This window comes from Mus caroli, chromosome 11 (assembly GCF_900094665.2).
Source record: "Mus caroli chromosome 11, CAROLI_EIJ_v1.1, whole genome shotgun sequence".
Taxonomy (NCBI): domain Eukaryota; kingdom Metazoa; phylum Chordata; class Mammalia; order Rodentia; family Muridae; genus Mus; species Mus caroli.
In genome coordinates, this window is record NC_034580.1 from 52,028,052 (window position 1) to 52,047,642 (window position 19,591).

Sequence of the window (19,591 nt, forward strand, 5' to 3'; positions counted from 1 at the left end):
CCACTTTCTCCCTACCTATTCAATATAGTACTTGAAGTTCTAGGCAGAGCAATTCAAAAACAAAAGGAGATCAAGGAGATACAAATTGGAAAGGAAGAAGTCAAAATATCACTTTTTGCAGATGATATGATAGTATATATAAGTGACCCCAAAAATTTCACCAGAGAACTCCTAAACCTGTTTTCTTGATTCCTAACCCATGGTGAATTTCTCTTCTTCCTCACTTTTATCTCTCTCTTGTGGTTCTTTTCAATCCCCAAGCCTGGGAACTCTAAGTCCCACCTATGTCTCCTCTGCCCAGCTATTGGCTATCAGCATCTTTACTTACAAATCAGAAATAGTTTGGGGGCAAGGTCATATAGCATCGATTGGGTCTATGTGCAGACTCTCTGGGGCAACCAGGTCTTCGGGGGGCCCCACTAAGCATTACATACACATCAATAGACCAAATCTCAACATGTGTGTGTGTGTGCTGTGTGCACAATAGTAACAAGGAGACCACACAAAGAAGGAAGGGGTCTAATGAGAAGGGAAATGAAAAGGCAATAGGAAGGAGAAAGACCATTTTAATCATGCTTTCTCTTTGGAAGAATCTAGATTCAGAATGTGTACATGGGGTTGCTGGTGAGAGTGAAGGAATCAATGGGGAAGAGGAAGAAGGTGATGAAGGAGGAGGTGTGAATATCTGAAGTTCAGTAATACACACGGATGAAACGTCTGTTCTGATAAAGTTCATTCTTTTCTACACTAAATTTAATTCGAAAAATTTCTCTTAGAGCAATCACAAAGTGTCCAAAAAGCTTACGACATTTCCTGAGCATTATAAAGCATTTGAACAATGGATATGAATTTAAAGTACCACATAGCATAACGTTCAGGCCATGGTTATCACGGTCAGCTCCTGGGACAGCCACGGGGCTAGTTAGAGTAGATGCTTTTACAGTCTAGAATGAGCAGTCAGTGGGCAAGTTACCTTGAGAGAAATGTGAAGCTGGGGGTTGAAGTGGCAGACCCGGAGTTGGAGTGTGGCTGTCAGGGGTGCATATAACTGAAACACAATGTGTTCATGTGTGAAATTCTCAGAGAATAAAATAAAACACATTAGCAATAATAATAATTCTCTAGAAATATTCAAGTTGTGGGTTTCCTTGGACTCGGCATGGTAACATGCACTTAAGTTCTCTTCTCAGGATTAAGTAAGGGGAGGTTCCCAGGCTGAGGCGAAGATTGTCAGTGTTCCATCCTGTGTTAGAGAGAAAAAGGACATTTACAGAATGACTGACAGACAGCCTGCTCTCATGCCCTTAGTCTTATTCTGATCACACACTAAGCAGCAATAATATCACCTGCAAACCAGCATTCATAGCAGCTGGGATCCTGCAGAATGGATCCTGTGGGAGTATTTACATGGCTAAGCGGTTGCTGTGGCTGATCCTCTGGAAGGCCTGAAAACTTGCTAACAAGATCCATGATCTCAACATAAACATCAACAGGAGGCATACACCAAGAGGAAGGGCAAGATGGAAAGAGTCCATATTTGTGTTCCTGAACCCATGTCAGCAGCAGTAGTAGGCTGCCACCCTTCCTGTGACAGATTTTAGGTTTTACCCAAAAGCTATGGATAAAGAAATGAAAGGGGACTAGGCCATCAACGTATCTACCCACCCTGGATTTGACCTAGAAATATAACATGAACATGTCCATTACCTGTGTGTGTGTGTGTGTGTGTGTGTGTGTGTGTGTGTGTGCATATGTGTTTGTAAGCATACACACATGGAAGTCAGGAAACCACCTCAGATGTTCATCCTTCCTATCTTGTTTGAGACAGGGTTCCTTTGTTGTTTTCCAGTGTGTGCAGATTAGCTAGCCCAAGAGATGCCAGCAAATCTACGGTCTCACCTCCCATCTAACTATAAAGGCTATAAGATTACAGGCAAGCATGCTATTATGCTCAACTTTCCATGTCCTTGGTGTCCAAACTCATGTATCCACACTTGCATGGTCGGTGCATTGCTTACTGTGCCATCTCCTCAGCACAAATAGGCCTATTAATTTTCAACCCTTGGTTTTAATATACCTTCTTTAAAAAAAAAAAAAAGTCTGTCATTCATTTCTTAACAGGGTCATTGTAGTGACAAGAGGGGTTAATTGTGTGAAAGTGCTTTGCTGTGTGACTACTATGTTCAATGATTATGGTGACTGCTGGTCCGTAACAGGCATCTGATAAGCACTGGCTGTAAACAGATGGATGTGCGTTCACACAGATGAAGGTGCGAATAGAATGGGTAGACCAGTGAGCTGTTGAACAGATTGGTATTTGAAGGCATGGGTGGATGGTGGATTGGTAGGTAGGATGAATGGCTAGACAGCAGATGGTTAGTGATGATTAGTGATGGTGGCTTAAATGGATTTTTTTTGAGCCATCTGGCCATTTGTTTAGAGCATTTCTATTCATTAATTTGGGGGTTATGAGCGTGTGCACATGTGTATGTGCAAGTGTGTGAACCTATGTGCACATGTTCAGAAACCAGGGGAGGATATGGGTGTTATCCTCTGTTGCTTTCTACACTATTCCTTTCAGTGGCCTGTCATTGAAACTAGCTAGAGATTACTGTGTTGGGCTCTGCATGTGGCCAGCAACACCGAGGAATTTTCCTATCTCCATACCTCACTGCTGAGGTTACAGGCATATGCAACCATGCCTGACTGTTTCCATGAGTGCTAGGATCAGAACTTGGGTTATCATGTTTGTACAAGTGCTTTTATCTAGTGAGCCTTTTCCCTAGCCACTGCTAACCTTTCTCATCTTCTTTTCTAGTCTGTTCCCAGTTCTCCAAAGGAGTGTACGCCATCTTTGGATTTTATGAACGAAGGACTGTCAACATGCTGACCTCCTTCTGTGGGGCCCTCCATGTGTGCTTCATCACTCCAAGCTTTCCAGTTGACACATCCAATCAGTTTGTCCTTCAGCTGCGCCCGGAACTACAGGAAGCTCTCATTAGCATTATCGACCATTACAAGTGGCAGACCTTTGTCTACATTTATGATGCTGACCGGGGTAAGCTAAGAGTTAAGGAAAGGAGGTTGTTGAGGGATGGAGAAAATTCACCAGCAGGAAGAAGAATGATGCCCTTCTGTCTCCTTAGAATACGTGGGCAAGCGAGCCAGGTGCTTTCTTCCTGTGTGATGATTCCGTGGTTGCTGTTATTTAACTCAGAGTGTAAAAATATATCCTTGGAGAGAGGGATCTTCTAACCCATCAAGTTGGGCTACCATTCATCAAACTCTTATGTTGCCAAGCTCAAGGTTTTCAACAAAGTGGCCCACAGCCCACAGTATTGTTAATAGAGGGGAAAGCAGAAAAATATATGAATCTAAGTTCTCTCTTCCCCAACCCTAGGACTTCGTACAGGTTCTTGATGTGTTAGCTTCATCACTCATATAGTGGGTCAAATCCTTCATTCCTTTGTCACTAAAAGGAAGGTGAATTGTCACTATCTCAAGAATGTACCATGAAGATTTAGTGAGATAATGGCTGAAATGGGTTTGTCCATTGCCGAAAATGTATTTAGTGTATTCAAAAACTCCTCAATATATGTTTATCTGCTGCCTATTGTCTTCATCATCCACAGCAAGCAGCACCATTATCACCATTATGATCAACACTGTCATCACCATCACGATTATCACTACCACCATAGTCATCATCATTAACACCACCAACACCACCCTCACCACTGTGGTCATCATCCTCCTCATCCTTTACATCATCATTATCATTGTCATCCTCACCGCCATCATCATTATCATCAGCATCAGCATCACCTCCACCATCCCACCATCATCATTATCATCACTGTCAACTGTCATCAAAACTACCTCCACTGTCAACATCACCACTATCAACCATCATTACTGTCTCCACCGTCATCATCACTGTCATCATCACTACATCCTTATCATCACCATCCTTACCACGATCACCATCATCACCTTCATCACCATAACCATCTTGACCATCATCACTGTCATCACCCTTACCATCACACTATCAGTCTCCTGACTATCATCACTGTCATTATCATGACTACTATCATCACCACCACCATCACCGTCCTGATCACTGTCATCCATTCTATTACTGTCATCGTCAACACCATTCTCACCCTTCCCCTAGTGCTTATAGTCCTCTCCCTTTGAACTTTGCAATCACATTTTCCAGTTGTTTCTCATACGTTTTACTCTCTGTAACTTCCTTATCCTGCAGTGCATTTATTTATCACATCTACCTACATGGTCCAACCATTCTTCTGCATTACATCCCATTTTCTCTACTCACTCATCTTCTATACAGGAACTCTTCTTTCTGAGCCTTATGGTGTGGTCACCATATAAAGAATTAGCAGTGTTACTAGGGGTAAGAAATGTTATATGTACAAAAGGTTCACAGCAAAGTAGTTGTCTGTGACAGGCAAAATAAAGACCCACTTCCCCCATTCCCCTGTCCCTTTCCTTGTCTCTGAAGCTGGAAAATGTGTGTCTGCTATTGCCAATGAGGAGTCAAGGTTCCAGATGCAATGAAGGCTGCTCAAGAACTGACCTTTGAAAGCAAAGATTGTTCAAGAATACTCCATTGGACTTAGTACAAATCTCAATGGTCTTTAACTGTGACAGTGGGGATTCAGAAGAGCTGGGGTCAGATTGAATGAGAAAGCCTAGGCCATCATAGCTGGCTTTGAAGATGAACCATAGACTAAAGGATATGAGCAGAGAGGACAGACAAATGTGAGCTGGAGAGATAAGAGAATGGATTCTCTCCTAAAGACTACGAGAGCAACCAGCTTTGCCAACGACATGTCCCCGGCTTCCTGAAGTGCAAGTTATACATTTCCACTGAGACATGACACTTAGTCTGTGGTCCTTTCTTGTACAAAAGGAAGCAAGGACAACTTGGGTGACTACAAGAGGAAAACAGTAGTGCTGAGAAAGAGGCCACTCCATGGGGTCAGCCTTAATCAGAAAGTGCTGGTGAAATATAGTATACATTTACTAAACACCTACTATGTGACAAAGTGTTAGCTATTGGAACTATATCAAAATTTCACAAATTCAATTCACTGTTATTAGGTACCTTTAGATACTAAGTTGGCCTGTTCAATAAGCAATTACTAAATCTTCCTGGGTTGGTTACTTCTCTGTAGCTGTGATAAAATGCCCTGACAGAAGAATCTTAAGCAAGGAAGAGTTTATTCTAGCTCACCGTTCCAGAGAGATAGTCAGTCCATCATGGAAGGAAAGGCATGGTGGCAGGAGCAGGAAGCCAGGCTCTTTGCATTGCATCTGCAGGTGGGAAGCAGAGGAAGAGAGAACAGGAGATGGAAAAAGTTATAAAACCTGAACATCCACTCCGAGGGGGGGGACATAATTTCTCTATTAAGACCCCCACCTTCTTAAGATTTCATAACCCACCCCCAAACAGTGCCACCAACTAGGAACCTAGTAAATGTTCATATGTATGAGCCTATCTGAGACTCTCCTTGTTCAGAATACCACTGTCCCAGAATAAGAGCAGTTACCATTTAGAGAACCCTTAAGGCATAAGACCAGACCAGAGCCAACATTCCTATTTAATCTTTATCAGCCCTGTGAGGCAGGCACTAGTCAGACTGCCTTTACTCTGGAAGAAACCAAAGTCCACACGAGCAGTGAGCCCATCAAAGTCATTTAGCTTATATTTCAGATTTAGATGTTTTTTAATCTACAGTCCTTCTTACAGTCTGTAATGTCCTACATACAGAATACCAAAACAATAAAAATTAAAAATTAAAAGACCAGGTGATGGCCACTGTGTGGCATTTTAGACACACAGGGAACAGTAACTGCACTTGCTACAGAAATAGGGTAGAAGACAGCAGTGACCTCCTAGGGAACTAAATACGAATAGTGAATAGTGGTGGGTGCACAGGGCAAGTGGGTATAGATAGCATCAAGCATCCCATGGAAGTGCATGCAGAGAGAGCTAAATGTGCCTGCTGGAAGTAGGGGTGTCCTGCATCGAGCACAGGCAGACACGGATGTCACCTGTGAATGCTGACGCTGCCATTTCTCTGTCCTCCCCTCTGCTGCAGGCCTGTCAGTCCTGCAGAGAGTCTTGGATACAGCCGCCGAGAAGAACTGGCAGGTGACGGCTGTCAACATTCTAACAACCACGGAGGAAGGATACCGGATGCTCTTTCAGGACCTGGAGAAGAAAAAGGAGAGGTTGGTGGTGGTGGACTGTGAATCAGAACGCCTCAACGCCATCCTGGGCCAGGTAATGAAGCCAACAAGGATCACAAGATGGGCGCTGGAGATAACTGGAGAGGAGATGGGTGTGCTGCTGCTGTGGGTGCTAGAAATAGAGGGGGGTCTAAGGAGGGCTCTTGAGGAGGTGAGACTTGATGACTTCCATTTCACATGCTGGGGAGTCCTCAAATTTCCATCTGAGACTTGGTGAAGTAGCAAAGCCCATGGGAGCCTTGATATGACACTTCAAGCGGTCCTCACACTGACTGACCAAAACCTTACTTCTTGTGCTCTGCTTTACCATTAAAGCTAAATTACATTGTCTCTTAGAACTTACAGAGCCAGAACTACAAACAGAGTCCTGTGTTCAGCCTGAGGCAGTGTCACTCACAGATCCATCATTGGTCATCACATGGCCCTGGCCAGCTGACCTATTTTAAGGGCCACCTACCTCCTTTGCCACTCCTTTCCTGAACAATTTCTGCCTCTGGAAGTAGGAAAGGTGGTGTATCTTATTAATATGTTCTGTAACCTCAATGGCTTCAGCCAGCTGCCCCTAAACTGTATTTGCTCTGGTGTCAGAATTAGAGAAAGCACCACAGCCCCACTAGGAACACCTCTGTGTAGATCATTGTCTTTTTGAGCTGCATTTGTGTATTCAGATGAACTAGCAAAGAAGAGGCTCGCAGTTTTGTCTGAACAGTGCCATAAAATGAAAGATGGGCTTTTAAAGTACTTGACAACATGACAAGGCTGGTTAATGGCCCTCAAGACCCTGGACCCCACACACACACCAGATCAGCAATCACGCTGAAGCTTCCATAGCAGAACAGGGAGGACTTTGGAAGCCATGGGCTCTTTTGGGCATTAACCTTGTGTGTTCTACAGTGTCAAGTATGGATTTGGGGTTTGCTCTTGAAGCAATTTTGAACCAGCACAAAATTGTTTCTATGGTGACTGAAGTCCTCTGGGCTGTAGACAGGTTACTGAGTGCTAACATCCAGGGTGAGGTATGGGAGACAGTGTAGAGTCAAGACAGATTCTAGAACCAGATCAACTGGGGTTAGGATTCCAGGTTGAGTGCTTGCTAGCTTTGTGAACTGGAAGCAGTCTGGTAATCTGCTCCCATCTTCAATCCCCACTCTGTAAAGCAGAGATAATGTTGGCTTCCTCTAGAAGGCCTTTATGATGACTAGAAGGACCAGGGCATGGAACGTGCTTAGGTGTCTACCCATAGTACATGATGTGTGGAAATGCTGTGCATTGCTGCTACTCATAGTGCCAAGTGTACTAGCTTCATGAGTCATTTCCCTCTATAACGATCAATGGATTTATCTGCAAGATAGAAACAAAGGGCCCTACTCTGCCAGCCTGGGGATGGAGAAAGAGCTGTGATGAGAGATGGATGGCTTGGACTTGTCCTTACTAGAGCAGTGGTTTGTCCTGGGCTGTGTCATGCTGCCTTTTTCTGGGTTCCCATAGCAGTGAGAAGGCACTGGATTAGGCTCTTCCATATATAATATCCATCCTTACATAATACATCAAATAGCACTTCTCAATTTCCCTGTTATAGAACAGGAAAAGGTTTTTGTCTGTTTTGTTTTATGAAAGTTTCACAGCTAGCATAAAAAGAAATCAGAGCCGGGCGGTGGTGGCACACGCCTTTAATCCCAGCACTTGGGAGACAGAGACAGGCAGATTTCTGAGTTCGAGACCAGCCTGGTCTACTGAGTGAGTTCCAGGACAGCCAGGGCTATACAGAGAAACCCTGTCTCGAAAAAACCAATAAATAAATAAATAAATAAATAAATAAATAAATAGAAATAAATAAATAAGTAAATAAATAAATAAATAAATAAATAGAAATCAGGCAACTGGATTTGGTGATAGGGCCCAGTGTCTTAAAATGTTAACTTTCCTCAGGGCTGGAGTAATGGCTCAGAGGTTAAGAGCACTAGCTGTTCTTGCAGAGGATCTGGGTTTGGTTCATGGTAACAAAATGGTAATTACAATCATCTGAACCCCAGTTCCAGGAAATCCAGCGCCCTCTGAGTCTTTAGGGGTATCTGGCACAAAGGTGGTATGTGCCATACATGCAGGCAAAACACCTATGGACATACATTTTTATCATATTATAAAATGCAACTTTGTGAATCTAGGGATGTGCCTCCATCAGAAAAGTACTGGCTCCCTAGGCATGAGGATCTAAGTTTAACCTGCAGCACATACCCACAAAGCTGAATGGGTGACACAGGGTTTTTAATCCCAGCACTGGGGAGCTGGAGGTGGATGGTTGATCCCTGAGGCTCACTGGCCAATGACCATAGCATAACTGGCAAGTCCCCTAGGTCCGAGATTTCAAAAATAAACAAGAAAGCTCCTGGGGAATGAAACCAAAGGTTGACCACTAGTCATAATGCAAATGTGCATGTGTGTGCACACATACTCACAGGAACATCCATACACACACATACACACAAACACATATTCATATGCATATACACATTAAAACAACATATGCAACCCAGAACACAATTTTCCTACCTGTACGTTGATGGTTACTTCCTCTGTCAAGGACAAATATTTATATTATCAGGAAGTGATTCATTTGATGATTTCTTTACATTACATTTTAAATTATTTCATTCTAATAATCTGAAAACAGAGATCATTCTATTGGTCAGAAAACAGAGACCAACATTTTAAAAGGCTCCTTGAGGCTGCTTGATTGATACCCACATTTTACAGCCGATGGTCAGGATAACTACCATATATGAAATGAGACATGATAGAGAAGCATCAGAATTCATGAGGGTGGGGGAGGATGGCTGAAAAGTGAGAAGGAACAGACGGACAACTGAACAGACAAGAAGAATGGGATACAGCTCTGCCTGCCTTGCTGCTCCACAACAGGCGGAGAACCAAAGATAAAGGATGAAAAGTTGAAAAGGAACCACAGCACTCTACCCCAGGACAAATCCATGGCTTTCTGAAGCCTCCAATACAACAGTTTTTGAAGCCTCCAATTGGTTCTGGTTCTGGTGTAGCCCGCTGCTCCACCAGGGGCCAGGAGGGCAGAGGGGGGTCCAATTTTCTACTCCTCAAGTCTCATGAATTGTAACTGATACCATCTGGAGAGGAAATCTATCCTTTAGGACTAAGCTACCCTTTGACCCTGATTATGAACAAGAATTACTTGGAGCACAGGAGCAATCAACCACAACCCCAGTATGGAAGATGATTGGGAGGAAGGGAAGACCTGATGTCAACATACCAAGAATTTCAGGTAGCAGGAAGCTTGGCTTAGTCATGGAAGAGTGTAGTGGGTATCCTTGCCCTTGGTAGCTAGAAAGTTGAGCTCATCACTTGAGAATAATGGCAGAGATGTTAGCTATCCCTGAGCTTGAGGCACAATCCCTATGCTGATCTATCTCTCCGCTGCCATGCTCACTGAGGACTCTGAGGTTCAAAGTGTCGTAATTAACCTTCACAGCTCATCCTACCAGTAGGGTGTTTAATACTGAGCTGGTTTTGAAGGAACAGAAACTGACCTGCTGTGTGGATCTCATTGCTGTGTTTGCATCTTCTTTTCAACACATACAGGAGACATCCCTGGGCTAGAAACCAGCCACTTCAGGGTGTACAAACTGGAATGTCATCAGCCTTACAGAACTAGCCCAACTCACAGATTTAGCATACACAAAGGAATCAAAGGAAGAAGGACATCATCAAGCACAGGAGTGTAGTATATCACAAGAGGAGTAGATAAACTTCCAAACCTCTAGTGTGAGTAGGGGACAGAGAAAAGAGCACCCAATGACTGATTGAATCAGGAACGCAACAAAGAAAATCCAGGAATCAGCAACCCCTCTCCATAACTCTAAATGTAAATAATCATAACCCTACAACTGAATGAAGACTAGTTGATCCAACTTAAAAAAAAAAAACAATATCCAATAATGTATTGTCTATTAGAAACACTATCAAAAGACACAGGTTGGAAATGATAGGAAGGAAGTACACCAGGAAAATGTAATCCCTAAACAAACAGAAGTGGTCATACTTGTATATGATAATGCAAAGCTCCAATTAGGCAGAGGAAATAAAGGTTATTGCTGTGTTACTACATGGAACAATCCATGAAGAATGTACGCACCAAATATTGATGCACACCAGTTCATTCACTACTGGTCAGAAATGAACTGATAGGGCAGAAATAATGATGCCAAGTGACTTCAGATCCCACTCAGGAGTAAGTATATAATTTAGTTAAAGAAAATCAACAAATAAACTTCTAAGTTAAGTTGTGTCATAGCCAAAGAAACTTAGACATATACAAAACATTCCACCCATCATCTGCAAAACAAGTCCTACTCAACAGCCCATGCAATCTCTCTGAAATCGATGACACTTTAGGCAAGCAACTGAGTTTCAACAAATGTAATCAAATTCATTCATTGTGGAATAGCATATAATAGTGAAATTACACTAAAAATCAAAAGGGAAAGCATGACATAAACTATAAAAGAACAAAGAGGTTGGAGAATACAACTCAAATCAATGGTATGTTGAGGAAAGCAGGGGGAAATATTTTATAAATCAAATATTTTATAGAATCAAATGAAAGGAAAACAGAATTTATTAGACCCCTTGGGTTGCAGAAGTATAGGTGCCAGTCCTTACATTAAAATTCCAACTGCAGATTAATAACTTAATACACTTCAAAGAATTAGAACAATAAAAACTACAGAACCTCAAAATCAGTAGAAAGAAATAACAAAAACCAGAGCACAAGTTAATTAAAGGAAGACTAAAATAACACTACAAAAAGAAAAGAAGAGAAGAAGGGAAGGAGGGATGGAAGAAAGACAGACAGACAAACAGACATAAGTTTGGATTTTTGAAAAGAGAACAAAATGAACAAGCCTTTCCATAAAGTAACCAAAAGAGAGTGAGAGATGAGCCACACTAGCAGCAGTAGAGATAAAGGAGGGTGCATTACAACAGATACCAATGAAATCCAGAGGACCGCTAGAGAATCCTTTGAAATCTTGTTTTCAGAACATATAGAAAATCTAGAGGAAATAACTGAATTCCTAGAAGCGTATGACCTACCCAAATTAAATCAAGATGGTAAAAACAACTTCCTCAGATCTGTATTAAGCGACGAAAATAGAACAGCAGTAATGAGTCACCCAACAAAGAAAAGCCCAAGACTGGAAAGGATCACTGCCAAGCTCTATCAGATCTTTAAAGAAAAGCTCCCAAAACTATTCCATAGGCTAAAAAGGGAAAGAACACAACCAAAGTCATTGCATAAAACTGATGTTACTCTGACACCATGGCCAGATAAGGATATACTGGGGGGCTGTGGAGGGACCGAAAGATTGGGAGGCTGACTAAAGACTAATTTCCTTGACAAACAGCAAAAACTCTGTGGTCACTCGCATGGGATCAAGCTAAAAGCCCAGCACAGGTGGGTAGGTGACCCTTTCCTGAGGAGCTACCTGCAGATGATAGTTGTCAGGAGAGAGAGACTCATTCTTTTCTGAGGATGTGGACACTGCTAGACTCTCTGTGCTCCAGTGGATGGACCACACCGTGCACAGATGGACAATGCTAACTGGACTTTGTGGGCTACAAGAATAAATAAAAAGACATGAAGTTATGAGGGGGTCATGTTGGTGGAGATATGGAGGTAGTTGAGAGGAGTAATAGGGTAGATGTGATGATAGAGCCATTCATGGTTTATGTGTATTAAATTCTCAGGAATAAAGAAAAATTAAATATTTTTCAGTAAAATGCTTGGAAAACCAATTTAAAGTCATATTAAAAATACAAGATAGTATAATGAGGCTGGTTTCTTTCAGAGGATGCATGGACGATGCAACACATGCAAATCAATCAAGGTAGCACAGCACATAGACAGATGCAGGGACAGAAGTTACATGGCCATGTTAATAAATGCAGAAAAAGCCTCGATAAGATCCACCATCCTTTCATCAGAAAACCCCTAGTGAAATCAGGAATAAATATTAGGTACCTCAACACAATAAAGATTTCGTGACAAACCTACAAGCAAAGCTGTACAAAGTGAGGAGAGGGAGAGCAGAAAGCCTTTCCTGTAAAGTCAGGAATGAGACAATGAAGGTGTCCACTTCTTCATTGGTATTACATATAGCATTGGAGTCTTGGAGCTATAAAGAGAGAGAAAGAAATAAAAGAAATACAGACTGGAAAGAAAGAAGTCCAATTATCTCTATTTGCAGACAACATGTTTCTGTACTGAAAAGATTAAAGATTCTACTAGGACACTCTTTTATCTGATAAAAATTTTTCAGCAAACTGCAAGGATATAAAAACATACAAAATCAATAGCTGTTCCATACATCTATAATGTACTGCTGAAAAAATGAATTTTAAGTTACATTCCTAACAACTTTAAAAATAAAAATACATAGGTATTAGCTCCCCTGTCATTGCTATGGTAAAATATTCTGACAAAATGTAACTTAGGGAATAGTTTATTTTGGATCATAATTCCAGATGGATAGACTCCCATGGTGGGGAGGAAGGCAGGGAAGACAGGGAAGGCAGGGAAGGCGTGGCAGCAGGAACAGGGAGCTGGCTGATCACATAGCAACTGCACACAGGAAGCAGAGAACAGGAAGTAGTAAGACAAGGCTATGAGTCTCCAAAGCCCAACCACAGTGAGGCACATCCTCCATCAAGCTTACACCTACTAAGGACTCCAGGAACTCTCCAAATAGCACCATCATCTGGAGCTGAAGTGTTCAAACACACATGCCTGTGGAGAACATTTCAAACTCAAATGGAAACAACCCAGGAATGAGCCTAACAAGGAGTTAAAAGGCCTTATAATTAAAGATCAAGACATTGATGAATAAGTGAATAAGACAAAGAGATGGAAGATCCCCCCCCTCCCTTCACTCACAGATCAGCAGAATTATAACGTGAAAATGGGCAAAGTGCTGAAAGTAACCTTCCAAGTCAGCACAGTCCCCATGGAAATTCCAATGGCCCTCAGCATAGCAGTAGAAAATGCAGCCCCTGACAACAAATTACATCATAGGGCCAGAGTGGCCAAACCTACATGGGAACGACACAAAAACATGACAGCTAATGAAACAAAATAGAGGCTCTGAAAATAGACCCACACCACCTAAAGCTTGGTGCCAGAAACACACTTCAGAGTAAGAGCCATCTCTTCAGCCAATGGTGACTGGGGAAAACTGGATACCTGCAAGTAGACAAAGGGATCTCTCTCTCTCTCTCTCTCTCTCTCTCTCTCTCTCTCTCTCTCTCTCTCTCTCTCTCTTTCCCTCCCTCTGCCCCCCCAGGTTAGATCAAAGGCCTTCATTTAAGACCCCAAACTCTGAATCTGCTAAACGGAATCAGAAGGAAAACACTTAAATTTAGGGATTGCCTAAGGACTCTCTGTAAAGAACCCCCAGTAGGTTAGGGTGTGACAAATGGGATTACACACAATTAAAAATCTTCTGGACTTCAAAAGGGACAATTGGCAAGGGAGGAATGAGCCCACAGAACGGGAGAATAAGACCATTCACTGTTCATCTGCAAGAAGATTAAAATCCAGAACTTAAAAGGAACACATAAGGTTCAATACTAAGAAAACCAAAAACAATTCATCCAATCAATAACAGCAGCACTGAAGCAAACAGGCTGTTCTCAAAAGAAGCATAAGGAATCAAGAAATGGGTGAAAATCTGTTCAACATTCTTAGCCATGAGGGATGTACAAACCAAATTCACTTTGAGATTCTGCCTGCTCCAGGCAAGTTGGCTAAAACTGTGCTGGTGAGAGAGCTCAGTGGGTACAGATGTATGGAACAAAACCCGGAAACCTAAACGTGAGTCTTGGAAACTGCATGGTGGAGAGAGATGACTTCTGACCTTCATATGCACACACCTGTGCAAAGATACACACAAAATAAATAAGTGTGCAACTAAAACATTAAGAATCATTCTGGAATAAAAACTGTATTAGCTGAGATGAGGAAAACACTGCTGGGCGTGGGGACTCAGGCTTTTGAGCTTCAGCATTCAGGAAGCAAAGGCAGGCAGTTTTCTGTAAGTTGGAGGCCAGCCTGGTACACAGTGAGTTCCAAGCCAACCAGAGCTACATAGTGAAACCCAGCCTTGGAAGGCAAAAGAAGAAAGAAACCAAATACTACAACTTGCTAGCTATAAAAAGTCATTTAAAAAATAAAGAAAGAAAAAAATAAGGCATCTACTACTTGTGGAATGTCAACTGGCCAGTCTGACCATTCTTCAAAAATTGAAAATGTTGCTACCATATAAGTACAATCCAGCCACACCAAACACACCTTTGATTGTCACAGAGATGTAGACACTGTGCTTAGTCCAGCATTGTTCACGATAGCCAAGGTACCCAGCAACAGATGAGTGAGTGAAGAGAGTGTGCAGTGTCACTCAGGTTCACTCCAACAGGAATAAAAATGAAATTCTTTCATTTGCACAAACTGGGCAGAACTAGAGGGTATCCTATTAAGTGAGATAGGGCAGGCTCAGAAAGCTAAGTGCTACAAGTTTCTTTCATAGGCTAATACAAATTTTAAAACATAAAAATGTATAACTTCAGGGGCTGGAGAGATGATTCAGTGGCTATGAGCACTTGCTGCCCATCTGACTTCCATGGCCATGGCACACGTGTGATGCACATATACACATGTAGATGCTCACACACAGTACAAAATAAACATAAATGTATATAAATTTATATTGATATGGAAATAAATAAGCCTGAAATAGCTATGTCTATAGCAAAGAGGGTTATTTGCATAATTTTCTTAGCCAGTGTGTAAGACACTAAATGATATAATCCAGCCACTGGGGACAGAATGAATTCAAGGTGAGAGTCATCCAGAAGCTCCCAGGGCCATCCATCACACCGCCCTGTTTTATCATCTCCGTGGTGTTTATGGCCTGCTGACGTCTTCTTCGTTCATCTATTTATACATTTACCATCTGGCTTCCTCCTGAAACTGAAGCTCAGCTCAGCGAGGTCACTGGAACCTTGCCTTGCTATCTGAGCTATAAACCAGCATTACCCAGTGCTTAACATGTCTGTGGTCAGTGGGTGTTTGTTGAACTAATCACTGCAGGCTGTACATAGGGGTGAGATGAGAGGGCATTCAGAAAACATGCAAAGCATAGGGGAGACCTGCAGGAGCCATTTATGTATAGTCCATGGATAAAGAAAGCCCGAAGAATATTCACTGGTGTAAAGTTCGTAAAGTCACTGAAGGGAAGGTCCCTACCTTCACAATACCTTTTCCAGTAAATGACCTTGCATGCATTTACCTATGTCCTACTTACTGTGGTAAGTCTCCCATACCAGATACCTTATTCCATTCCCTGCTCACCGTGCACCAGCTTCATGCAGTTAGGGTTTGATAAGTAATTTTGAAATAAAATGAGTCGAAGTAATAAGACAGCCATTGGATAGGACCCATGTGGAAGCCACTATCAGGTCGAGATACACACATCCCTCTTTTTTATTGGTCCAAAGTTATCTTCTATTGATTTTTCCTCTGCTTCCTTCTGCATTCCTATGTTGCAATTTTTTTCCGTGGCTACACTCCCTGGATGTCGTGGGCTCTGAAATACCTTTATTTGCTGTTTTGTGTTCATTGGAAGCTGAATGGGCTTTTGATAAAGGTATCTCCTTGTTGAAGAGACGGCATGCCATTTGACAAGAAAATGGAAAAGTAATGAAGAATTATTAATAAAACCATCACCTTGGTGGTTTCTGAGCTCCAGTGTCTGGAATTTCAGTCTCACCACGATTCCGGCATGCACATCATGTGAGCATGCATTTAATTATTCCCCACATAAAAAACTATGTGAGCCATAATGCACATACATCCAATTAAGGAGATGTCTGAGTGTGGATTTTAATAACCTTGAGAATTTATTCAGTTAGGCCAGGAGCTTGGGTGCCTCTCATATATTTTGTGTCTCTTTGTAGCAGTGCATGGGGGAGAGGCATCAAGCAGGGTATACAAACCCACTCCGATGATTTAAAAAAAGAAAGGAAGAAATAGATCATGTTAATATCAGGCTCGCTGTGGCCAGAACCAAGGTGTGCGGCCTCAGCCATTCCTCATGAGTGGTGTGCCAAGCAGCCCCAGCAAACCTGGAGAAGCTCTCTCCACAAATATTTTCCCTGACTTGAAAATAATTTAAGACAGTCAGCATTTGCAGTGGGATGGGGGGTGGGCCTGGGGATATGATTCAAGGGTTAAAGTGCTTACAGTACAAATGTGAGGAGCACAGTCCTGATCCAGGAGACCCACATAAATGCTCAGCTCTATTCCTAGTGTTCAGGAGGCAGAGACAGGATCCCAGGGCATGCTGGATAGCTACACTAGCTGTCTTGGCAAGCTCTTTCTCCAAGTGAGAGATTCTGCCTCACTATATAAGATGTAAACAGCTGAGTAAGATACCTGCCATCAACCTCTGGCCTCTACATGCATGCACACATATGTGTGCCCCCACACATGCTTATGTGTATATGAGTGCCCATAAACAGAAATGCACAATCAAGTAACAAAACAAATATTAAGACAGGGAGGGTTTGGGAAACCTAGCTGTTTCCCTTAAAAGTAATCTGGTGCTATGCAGAGAGTGTTTGGCAGCAGAGACCTCTGTCCTTTGGTTACCAGCAGACCATACAGGGGTCTGGGAAAATCATTTGCCCACTTCAGGTCAATTCCATTCAATACAATGAGGGATTAAAGAAAGTAGTTCAGTCTTCCCTCCCAATGTTCATGTTAAATGATCTATTTGATATTTGAGTGCTAAATCACTTAGGTAGGAGAACACAGAGTTCAGAGGCAGAAAGCAGAGATGGTGTCTGCATGTGGTTTCATGCCCAAGTGACCACCTGAGCAGCCCCATCACATGCAACCGTGAGTAACAACCAATTCCATAAAATGTAAGATTCCTACACCTCCTGTGAGGGAAGCTTTATGGAAAGAGTGCAGTGAGGACTCAGGCTCCCTCCTTCGGGTTGTGGTGGTAATCCTGCCAATTAGGCAACAGTGATTTCAGATCCTGCATTCACCTTTGCATAGCTGCACCATATGAAGGAGCTTGAGCTACTCTGTGTGACTCTTCCTCATCTCTCACAGATGCTAACAGTATCACTGTCAGCGTGTGGTATGGGTGCTCCGGGCTTGTGTGATCAGGGCAGAGAAGTCATATTGTAAGTAGCTGGTGGACATCAGCTGCTCTTGTCGCTGCTTTCGTCACTGGAGCTGTCGGTGTGACTGATGAGTACCCTCTTGTTGTGTCTTCCAGATTGTGAAGCTAGAAAAGAACGGCATCGGGTACCACTACATCCTCGCCAACCTGGTGAGTAGAGCAGGACAAGCTGTCCAGTCCCGTGCCGAGCCTGAACTTGCGTCACACCCACCTGATGTAAACCATGTGGGAGGAGGGGGCGATCCACTGCAGCATCAGCATCGCTAAGTCTCAGAGACACCAAATGTAACTCTTTCCCTCCACCCTTCTGCTATGGTTTCTTTTCTGTTGCTGTGGAGGGAGGGGGAACGCCCTGTCAAAAAGTAACTTAAGGGACAAAGGCTGTTGTTTCAGCTTCCAGTTCCAGGTTCTCATCCATCGCTGTGGGGAGGTTAAGGAAGGAACTTGAAGCAGCTACTCGCAACCCATCCAGCCTGGAACAGAGAGAAATGGACATAGCCTGACTCCCTTGTGTGTGCTCAGCACACCTTCCCCACTTTTATTAAGTTCCAGGACCCCTGGTTAGGCAACAGTGCCACCCAGGGTGGGCTGGGGCTTCCCCCAGCAATCCTTAAGAAAGAATCCCCCACAGATGTGCCCAGAAGTCAAGCCAATACAAACAGTTTCTCACTGAAACTCTCTTCCCAGGAGACGAAAGGTTGTGCCAAGTTCACAGTTGAAGCAGACCATGACAGTGGTCACAAGTTCCCTTTCAAACTGCAGTGCACTGCCTGTGAACTTCTAGCTGTCCTTAGGAAGTAGCTTGCTGGAGGCTGGAGGGCAGGCCCTTCCTTATCCTTCATTCTAGCACCCTCTTAACAGCTCTGCCTTCAGGAGTGAGGAAAAAAATCACCATATCTTGGAATGGACGTTAAATGTCTAGATCCAAGTGGTTTTGGACATAATGGTTGTTTTGCTACTCAGGAGTTCAGACATTTAAATCTTAATTATGTTAAAATTGACAAATCCTTAGCCAGGAACCATCTTACAGTATGTCCTATATTAATATCAATTTAGAGAGGTTTTGAGGTTGTTTTTTTTTCTTTCATTTTATACAGTCTGGATAAGCCTGTGTCTTAAAAAATGTTTTCACTTTAGCACACTGCAGCTGTTTATTGGGTGCTATTATTTTGCATGCCACAAAGATGGTTTGGTTTTTCAAATCCTTTGCATGCATAGACTTTTGACATATGCTGCATCCGTCTAAGTTTTCCTTGGCAATTGTCTTTTCTGTCAGGTCTGTTTTTCCTGTCATGGTTCCCATTTTTATCTTTTATGTCATAGATGTTGATGCTTCTAGCTCTTATTCTCCATAGTCAAATGCAATATTCCTTTATGTTCACACTCATATTTTAGAGACTTTCTTAATATTAAATCCATAGACTACACAATACCACACACTAACTTATGGGGCTCCAATTCTATGGTTATGTGTATATTTCTGGGGTTATGAAGTCATCACACCTTCATTTTAAACACTCCATCACCACCACCACCCAAAAGATCCATGCTTATCGATAGTCATTACATGACTCACTCAATGTTCCTCCAGCCCCACACAGTCACTAATGTACATTCTATCGCCTTGTATTCCTTTTGTATTGCCAGATACTAGTCCGTTATAAAGAGCCTGTTTTGCACATCCATTACACAGCTGATGGACTTCTAAGTCATTATCACCTTGGAACTAGTATGAAAACATTTGTGAGATACACGGAGACAGGGGACTGCTGGGTTGTGCACTAAAGTCTGTGCTTAACACTTTTCTGAACTCCACAGTTCTTTCCTGAAGTGACTACAGCCACCATCAAACCTGAACCCATAACACATGCAGCTGTGAATCCATTTCTATTGATGGACACTCCTTGTTCAAAGTGTCTTCACTGCCCTTGTCTGTCTTATTTTTTTTTGTTTGTTTGTTTTGTTTTTCGAGACAGGGTTTCTCTGTGTAGCCCTGGCTGTCCTGGAACTCACTCTGTAGACCAGGCTGGCCTCGA

The 19,591-nt window shown here is 42.6% G+C and overlaps 1 protein-coding gene across 2 annotated transcripts in view; it reads left to right on the top strand.

Moving 5' to 3' along the window:
* The window catches only part of Gria1 (glutamate ionotropic receptor AMPA type subunit 1), a 321,785-nt gene that overhangs the window by 167,497 nt on the left and 134,697 nt on the right, over positions 1-19,591 (top strand). For both annotated transcript variants that reach the window (XM_021178392.2, XM_021178393.2), the window contains exons 3-5: positions 2,819-3,058; positions 6,129-6,313; positions 17,652-17,705. In XM_021178392.2, the coding sequence (XP_021034051.1) occupies positions 2,819-3,058; positions 6,129-6,313; positions 17,652-17,705 (479 nt within the window). The remainder of the gene's footprint in view (positions 1-2,818; positions 3,059-6,128; positions 6,314-17,651; positions 17,706-19,591) is intronic.